Raw genomic sequence first — 10,000 nt, forward strand, 5'->3', positions numbered from 1 at the left:
AACATAAACACAGTCGGTTATGTCTAAAGTGAAAGTAAAATCGCAATCGTGTGTGTATATTAGATGCGTGCAGGTCTTTAATTGACAGCAGCGCAGCCAGTGAACACGCGGTCCTTAAAGGGACAGTTCACCTCTAAAATGATGTCATTATTTACTCACTCTAATGTTGCTCCAAACCTGTATTCATTTCTCGATGACAGAATTTTCATTTTTGAGTGAAATATCCCTTTAATGTTAATACAACAACAAAAGACAGAGAGAAAATCACTCACTGCTCTTGACTGAAGAACTAATACAGTAGCTTTAATCAGAATCAGTGTATATTTTATAGTGAAGTCTGTGAAGTGTTTTATTTTTACATTCATTCATTCAATTTCATACTTTAATGCTGCTGTACAGCTCTGAGCTGCCAGTGTAAATCTTTATATATATTTATTTTATATTATTCTATACACTAGGAATGTGTACAAGGGTTTTTTTAAGTAAAGTTTTAAGTTTAAGTAAGGTTTTTCAATTCTTTTAAGTAAAATAAAGAAAGAGTATTGCAATAAAAAAATAGTCTTTTTTCTCTTTAACCTCTTGCTGCTCCTGTCGCCTAAGAATAGAATAACAGAAAATGTATGTGACAAGACATCAGAACCGAACCGAACTGAAAACCGTGGTTAAAAACCGAGGTGTGTATTGAACCGCGGACTAACTGTATTGTTGCATCCCTAGCCCTAACACACACACACACACACGGTCCACCCACCGATGTTGCGGATCAGAGCCTGGACGGCCCCCAGCGCGGCCGTGGAGATGGCGCTGTTCTTGGAGTTGAGGTGATTGTCGACGAGGGCGGGAATGAGGAGGTTGAGCACCGGAGCCAGAGCGTCCTTCAGCAGACCCACAATCCTCTGCAGCGCCTCCAGCGCACGCAGGTTCACTTTACTGTTAGACTCCTGCAGACGCGCCTTCAGAGCATCAAACACCTGCACACACCATCATCACCATCATCATCATCATCATCATCATCACTATCATCATCACCATCATCATCACCATCATCATCATCATCATCACCATCATCATCATCATCACTATCATCATCACCATCATCATCACCATCATCATCATCATCATCACCATCATCATCACTATCATCATCATCATCACCATCATCATCACCATCATCATCACTATCATCATCATCATCACTATCATCATCACCATCATCATCACCATCATCATCATCATCACTATCATCATCATCATCACCATCATCATCATCATCATCATCATCATCATCATCACTATCATCATCACCATCATCATCACCATCATCATCATCATCACTATCATCATCATCATCACCATCATCATCATCATCATCATCATCATCATCATCACTATCATCATCACCATCATCATCACCATCATCATCATCATCATCATCACTATCATCATCATCATCACCATCATCATCATCACCATCATCACCATCATCATCATCACTATCATCATCATCATCACTATCATCATCATCATCATCATCACCATCATCACCATCATCATCATCATCACCATCATCATCACCATCATCATCATCATCATCATCATCATCACCATCATCATCATCATCATCATCATCATCATCATCATCATCATCATCACTATCATCATCATCATCACCATCATCATCATCATCATCATCATCATCATCATCATCATCACCATCATCACCATCATCATCATCATCACCATCATCATCACCATCATCATCATCATCATCATCATCATCATCATCACTATCATCATCATCATCATCATCATCATCATCATCACCATCATCATCATCATCACCATCATCATCACCATCATCAGTAGGGCTGGGCGATATATCGCATGACATTGTTATGCGCATCTCGTCAGTAAAGCCGGTTCCTTGATTAGTACTGAATCGCCATCACCTGCTTTCCTCCACCCCATACAATCAGTAAGAGTCCAACTACTAACATGGCCAAGACCAAAGAGCTGTCCAAACACACTAGAGACTAAATTGTCCACATCCACAAGGCTGGAAAGGGCTCCGGGGAAATTGCCAAGCAGCTTGGTGAAAAAAGGTCCACTGTTGGAGCAATCATTAGAAAATGGAAGAAGCTAAACATGACTGTCAATCTCCCTCAGACTGGGGCTCCATGCAAGATCTCACCTCGTGGTCTCAATGATCCTAAGAAAGGGGAGAAATCAGCCCAGAACTACAGGAGGAGCTGCTCAATGACCTGAACAGAGCTGGACCACTGTTTCCAAGGTTACTGTTGGTCATACGGAGGTATCGCCTGCGATAATTAATGCGATATGGCTCCGCCTGTCGGTGAACTACGGCTCTGTGTAGGAAATGCCGCTCCATCTGAAAACAGGTTATGGCGATTCACTACACTGCAAAAAATGCTTTTCTTACTTAGTATTTTTGTCTTGTTTTCAGTCCAAATATCTAAAAAATCTTACATTAAGAAGCATTTACTAGACAAGCAAAAGTTTTTGTCTTGTTTTGGGGAAAATAACTCAAAATTAAGTGAGTTTTTGCTTAAAATAAGCTAAATAATCTGCCAATGGGGTAAACAAAATAATCTTAATTCAAACAGAAAACAACATTATTTTGTTTACCCCATTGGCAGATTATTTAGCTTATTTTAAGCAAAAACTCACTTAATTTTGAGTTATTTTCCCCAAAACAAGACAAAAACTTTTGCTTGTCTAGTAAATGCTTCTTAATGTAAGATTTTTTAGATATTTGGACTGAAAACAAGACAAAAATACTAAGTAAGAAAAGCATTTTTTGCGGTGTACTAATCAAGGAACCGGTTTTACTGACGAGATGCGCTTAAAGGGTTAGTTCACCCAAAAATGTAAATTGTGTCATTAATGACTGAGCCTCATGTGGTTGGACACCCGTAAGACCTCCGTTCATCTTCAGACACAAATGAAGATATTTTAGTGTAAAGCTGATGCTGAGAAAGGCTTCAGATAGGCCTCCATTGGCATTCAGTTCATTTACACTCACAAGACCCATAAAAGGCACTTAAAACGTCGTTACAAAGTCCATCTCACCACAGTGGCTCTACAATAATTTTACGATGCGACGACAATAGTTTTTGTGCGCAAAAAAAATCTAAATAACACCTTTATCCAGCGTGTTCTTGTCTTCCGTGTGTGTCTCCACGACGCATGCGTGAGAATATGAGCAGATCCGGCGTTCGGACACATGACCCAGAAGAGATTTGTTTACGAGCAGAGGAAGACGCGCGTATCTCAGCTGATGAATTCTACACTGATCGTGCTTTAGGTCTCGGTGTAGTTCTCAAAATGGGGCTAAAGTGGCATTTCATGGATTCCCGAACGCCGGATCTGCTCATATTCTCTGACGCATGCGTCGTGGAGACACACACGGAAGACAAGAACAAGCTGGATAAAGGCGTTATTTTGCTTTTTTTTGCGCACAAAAACTACTGTCGTCGCATCGTAAAATTATTGTAGAGTCACTGTGGTGAGATGGACTTTGTAACGACGTTTTTAGTGCCTTTTATGGGTCTTGTGAGTGTAAATGTACTGAATGCCAATGGAGGCCTATCTGAAGCCTTTCTCAGCATCAGCTTTACACTAAAATATCTTCATTTGTGTCTGAAGATGAACGGAGGTCTGACGGGTGTCCAACCACATGAGGCTGAGGAATTAATGACACAATTTACAATTTTGGGTGAACTAACCCTTTAACAATATCATGCCATATATCGCCCAGCCCTATTCATCCTCTTCCTCCTCCTCCTCCTCCTCCTCCTCAGTGGTCAGTTACCGGGAACAGGCTGCCGATGACCAGAGCTGGGCTGTCCTCGCAGTCACACACCAGCTGATCGATGGCCTTGATCCTCTCTCTGAAGTCTCTGGAGCTGAGCAGCGTCTTCATCTGCTTCACATACTCGCTTCTCTCCGCCAGAGTGTGTGTGGCCGCTTTACTCACACACTGACCACAGTCCCTGCTGAAGACACGAGTGTGTGTGTGAGACACGGCACGAGCGTCAGACAGACGGGTGTGTGTGTGTGTCTGTGTGTGTGTGTGAGTGTGTGAGTGAGTGTGTGTGTGTGTGTTGTTGGATTACAAATGTATCCATGGTTATATCTAGGTTCCAATGTAATAGAATATAACTGAAAACATTATCTATATTTGTGTTTTACATTTTGATACATGGTTGAGACATTAAGTCTTTTGTCTTTATGCACTTCCTGACTATTTACCATGACAAGTTTAGAGCAAAACTGCCTGAGTGATTGGATTAGCATCTATGCCTTTGAATGACACTGTTATGCTGATTGAATTACGGCTGATGAGACAGGAATGTTTGGGGTGTGTCTCTATTTTCCTATGTCTCCTCCCCTGCTGTATAATCCCTCCCCCTGCTGTATAACCCCTCCCCCTGCTCTATAACCCCTCCCCCTGCTCTATAACCCCTCCCCCTGAAATGTAGATAAAATACAATGTTCAACTGGCTTTAGTCAGACTTGGAACCTCAGCGGAACGACAGCACGTTTTTTCTCAATAAAGAATCCTGCTGAAAAACCTATCCAAGTTCTCCAGAGTGTGTGTGTGTGTGTGTGTGTGTGTGTGTCTGTCTGTCTGTGTGTGTGTGTGTGTGTGTGTGTGTGATGGGTAGGTTTAGGGGCAGGGGCAGTGTGTGTGTGTGTGTGTGTGTGTGATGGGTAGGTTTAGGGGCAGGGGCAGTGTGTGTGTGTGTGTGTGTGTGTGTGTCCTACCTGCTGGCCGTCAGAGGGTCACGCGTGAGGGATGAGGTGCGCACGAGCCCACTGCCCACGAGAGAGCGCCGGCCCCGCGCAGACGGAACATCCTGAGGCATTTCACCCAAACCCTGAAACACACACACACACACACACACACACACACACACACACACACACACACACACACACACACACACACACACACACACACACACACAAACACACAAACACACACAGATCAACACTCAACACAAGAAAGGAAGGGACATTGCTAGCATAAATTAACATGTTTTGTAGTATGTTTTAACAGATTGCTAACCCCAATTAGCATGTTGTTAGCATGTTTTAACATGTTGCTAACACTAATTAGCATGTTTCTAGCAGGTTTTAACATGTTGCTAACACTAATTAGAATGTTGCTAGCATGTTTTAACATGTTGCTAACACTAATTAGCATGTTTCTAACATATTTTAACATGTTGCTAACACTAATTAGCATTTTGCTAGCATGTTTTAACATGTTGCTAACACTTATTAGCATGTTTGAACACATTGTTAGCATTAATTACATTGTTTACATGAATTACCATTTTTGCTAACATGTTATAGAACATTACTGACCTGACTTAACACATTGCTTACATGTTTTAACACTGCTAACATGAATTAACATGTTTGATAGCGTGTTCATTTTTGTTGAAAATTAGCATGCGTGCTAAAACAACAAACGCATACGGTTCGTCCAATGTAATTGTTATGTCCATGTCAAATAAATCAAATAAAAATAATACACTGCTAACATAAATTTTAGCATTGCTAACATCTTTTACCACATTGTTAACATGTTTTATCACATTGTTAGCATGATCTACTGTGTTACAAACTCGATTTAGAACATTGATATAATGAATGAACAGGCCTTAACACATTGATATCACGAATTAGCACTTTGCTAGCATGGTTTAATACTTTGCTAGCATGAATTAACATGTTGCTAGCATGATTAAATGTGTCATTAACTCTATTTAGAACATTACTAACATTGTTAACAGGTTCAACATTGATATCATAAATTAGCATGTTTCTAACATGTTTTACCATGTTGTTAGCATTAATTACCATGTAAACACGTATCACTACATTGCTAAAATGATTTAGCATTTTAGTAGCATGACTTAACAGGTTAACACATTGCTATCATGAATTAACGCATTTCTAACATGTTTTACCACATTGCTAACATGATTTAACACTTTGCTATCATGAATTAACACATTGCTAACATGAATTAGCATGTTTGCTAGCATGAATTAGCAGGTTTTAGCACATTGCTAACATGAATGATCATGTAACTACTAGCATGTCTTGGCACGTTAACATGTATAAAGTTGTTAACTAGAATTAGCATGTTTTAACAGGTTAGCATGAATCAGCATGTTGCTAGCATTTCTTACCATATCGGTAACACGAATTAGCATTTTGCTAGCATGAATTAGCAGGTTTTAACACACATTGCTAACATGAATGATTATGTAACTAGCATGCGTTGGCACGTTGTTAGCATTAATTAGTAAGTTGTTAACTTCAATTAGCATGTTTTAACAGGTTAGCATGTATTAGCATTTTGTTAGCAGGTTAGCATTAATTGGCGTGTTTTATCACATTGCTATCATGAATTAGCGCATTGCTAACAAATGATCATGTTCTTAACATGTTTTAACATGCATTAGCAGGTTTGCTAGCATGAATAAGCAGATTTTAACACTGATAACATGAATGATCATGCAACTAGCATTTCTAGGTACGCTGTCAGCATTTATTACGAAGTTGTTAAATTGAATTAGCATGTTTTTAGCATGTTTTAACATGTTTGATCATGTCGCTACCATGAATTAGCACATTGCTAACATGAATGATCGTGTAACTAGCATGTCTTGGCACGTTAACATGTATTCAATTAATGTGAATTAGCATGTTTTAACAGGTTAACATGAATTAGCATGTTTGCTAGCATTTTTTAGCACATTGCTAACATGAATTGACATGATAGCACGAATTAGCAGGTTTTAACACACTGCTAACATGAACGATCGTGTAACTAGCATGTCTTGGCACGTTGTTAACACGTATTAAGTTAATGTGAACTAGCATGTTTTAACTGGTTAGCATGAATTAGCATTGTTTGCTAGCATGTTTTAGCACACATTTGCTAACATGAACGATCGTGTAACTAGCATGTCTTGGCACGTTGTTACCATGTATTAAGTTAACGTGAATTAGCTTGTTTTAGCATGTTTGCTAGCATGTTTTAGCACATTGTTAACATGAATTAGCATGTTTGCTAGCATTTTTTAGCACACTGCTAACATGAACGATCGTGTAACTAGCATGTCTTGGCACGTTGTTAACATGAATTAAGTTAACGTGAATTAGCATGTTTTAGCATGTTTGCTAGCATGTTTTAGCACATTGTTAACATGAATTGGCATGCTGATAGCATGAATTACCATGTTTGCTAGTATGTTTTAGCACACTGCTAACATGAACGATCGTGTAACTAGCATGTCTTGGCACGTTGTTAACATGTATTAAGTTAACATGAATTAGCATGTTTTAGCATGTTTGCTAGCATGTTTTAGCACATTGTTAACATGAATTGGCATGCTGATAGCATGAATTACCATGTTTGCTAGCATGTTTTAGCACACTGCTAACATGAACGATCGTGTAACTAACATTTCTCGGCACGTTGTTAACATGTATTAAGTTAACTTGAATTAGCATGTTTTAACATGTTTGCTAGCATTAATTATCATGTAACTAGCATGTCTTTGCATATTGTTAGCATGTATTAAGTTAACTTGAATTAGCATGTTTGCTAGCATGTTTTAACACATTGTTAACATGAATTGACATGCTGATTGCATGAATTAGCATGTTTGCTAACATGTTTTAGCACACTGCTAACATGAACGATCGTGTAACTAGCATGTCTTGGCACGTTGTTTACATGAATTAAGTTAACGTGAATTAGCATGTTTTAGCATGTTTGCTAGCATGTTTTAGCACATTGTTAACATGAATTGGCATGCTGATAGCATGAATTAGCATGTTTGCTAGCATGTTTTAGCACACTGCTAACATGAACGATCGTGTAACTAGCATGTCTTGGCACGTTGTTTACATGAATTAAGTTAACGTGAATTAGCATGTTTTAGCATGTTTGCTAGCATGTTTTAGCACACAGTGTTAACATGAATTGACATGCTGATAGCATGAATTACGATGTTTGCTAGTATGTTTTAGCACACTGCTAACATGAACGATCATGTAACTAGTATTTCTCGGCACGTTGTTAACATGTATTAAGTTAACTTGAATTAGCATGTTTGCTAGCATTAACGATCATGTAACTAGCATGTCTTTGCATGTTGTTAACATGTATTAAGTTAACTTGAATTAGCATGTTGCTAGCATGAACGATCGTGTAACTAGCATGTCTTGGCATGTTGTTAGCACGTATTAGTAACGTGAATTAGCATGTTTTAGCAGGTTAGCATTAATTAGCATGCTGTCCGAGGAGAGACGTCAAGCTTTGCTAGTGATAGACAGCTTAAGTTCTCACTGAACGTCTGAGACTAGCGTGTTTAACGGAAAGCGTTGGTCAGCCAGAACGGGTACAGCGGCCCGCGCCAGGGGTCAGAGGTCGGCGTGTGGTGGTGATGGCACACCTTGGTTTTGAGCGTGAAGACGGCGTCCCTGATGGCCGGCAGGTCTTTAGCCGGGACGAACTTCTCCATCATTTTATCGAAGTCGCGGTGAGACGACAGGAACAGCAGCATCCGCCGGCCGAAGAACCTGCAACAGACACACCGATGACACGGGCAGCCCTGAGGGAGAGCGACCTCTGACCCCTGCGCGGCTCACCTGGCCTCCTGAGACGAGTCCTGCGCCAGCCTGGAGACGGCGGGCAGAATGCGGTCGGTCAGGTCTTTGGCCCCGGACAGCAGACGGGCGGCGCCGGCCCGCTCCACCAGAGCACACAGATGCTGGGCCGCACACCTGCGCACAACAGCACTCAGGTGCCTGAGGACACAACACAGGTGAGGTCAGCGGGGGTCAGACCACAGACATACACTCACCTACAGGATTATTAGGAACACCTGCTCAATTTCTCATTATCTAATCAACCAATCACATGGCAGCTGCTTCAATGCATTTAGGGGTGTGGCCCTGGTCAATCTCCTGAACTCCACACTGAATGTCGGAATGGGAAAGAAAGGGGCATGGTTGTTGGTGCCAGACGGGCCGGTCTGAGTATTTCACTGCTCAGTTACTGGGATTTTCACGCTCAACCATTTCTAGGGTTTACAAAGAATGGTGTGAAAAGGGAAAAGCATCCAGTATGCGGCAGTCCTGTGGAGAAAATGCCTTGTTGATGCTAGAGGTCAGAGGTCATGGGCCGACTGATTCAAGCTGATAGAAGAGCAACTTTGACTGAAATAACCACTCGTTACAACCGAGGTCTGCAGCAAAGCATTTGTGAAGCCACAACACACACAACCTTGAGGCGGATGGGCTACAACAGCAGAAGACCCCACCGGGTACCACTCATCTCCACTACAAAGAGGAAAAAGAGGCGACAATTTGCACCAAAATTGGACAGTTGAAGACTGGAAAAATGTCGCCTGGTCTGATGAGTCTGGATTTCTGTTGAGACATTCAGATGGTAGAGTCAGAATTTGGCGTAAACAGAATGAGAACATGGATCCATCATGCCTTGTTACCACTGTGCAGGCTGGTGGTGGTGGTGTAATGGTGTGGGGGATGTTTTCTTGGCACACTTTAGGCCCCTTAGTGCCAATTGGGCATGGTTTAAATGCCACGGCCTACCTGAGCATTGTTTCTGCCCATGTCCATCCCTTTATGAGCACCATGTCCCCATCCTCTGATGGCTACTTCCAGCAGGATAATGCACCGTCACAAAGCTCCAATCATTTCAAACTGGTTTCTTGAACATGACAATGAGTTCACTGGACTAAAATGGCCCCACAGTCACCAGATCTCAACCCAATAGAGCATCTTTGGGATGTGGTGGAACGGGAGCTTCGAGCCCTGGATGTGCATCCCACAAATCTCCATCAACTGCAGATGCTCTCCTATCAATATGGGCCAACATTTCTAAAGAATGCTTTCAGCAGCTTGTTGAGTCAATGCCACGTAGAAT

At 41.2% G+C, this 10,000-nt stretch overlaps 1 protein-coding gene across 3 annotated transcripts in view; it reads right to left on the minus strand.

Annotated features, from left to right (window-relative positions):
- togaram1 (TOG array regulator of axonemal microtubules 1) overlaps positions 1-10,000 on the minus strand; it is a 75,155-nt gene that overhangs the window by 4,226 nt on the left and 60,929 nt on the right. For 2 of the 3 annotated variants that reach the window (XM_079833927.1, XM_079833926.1), the window contains exons 16-20: positions 8,701-8,859; positions 8,505-8,631; positions 4,789-4,901; positions 3,833-4,016; positions 752-971 (exon numbers count right to left, since the gene is read on the minus strand). In XM_079833927.1, coding sequence (XP_079690053.1) covers positions 752-971; positions 3,833-4,016; positions 4,789-4,901; positions 8,505-8,631; positions 8,701-8,859 — 803 coding nt within the window. The remainder of the gene's footprint in view (positions 1-751; positions 972-3,832; positions 4,017-4,788; positions 4,902-8,504; positions 8,632-8,700; positions 8,860-10,000) is intronic. The other variant, XM_079833928.1, reaches the window with a different exon arrangement.

This window comes from Gobio gobio, assembly GCF_949357685.1.
Source record: "Gobio gobio genome assembly, chromosome: 13".
NCBI lineage: Eukaryota > Metazoa > Chordata > Actinopteri > Cypriniformes > Gobionidae > Gobio > Gobio gobio.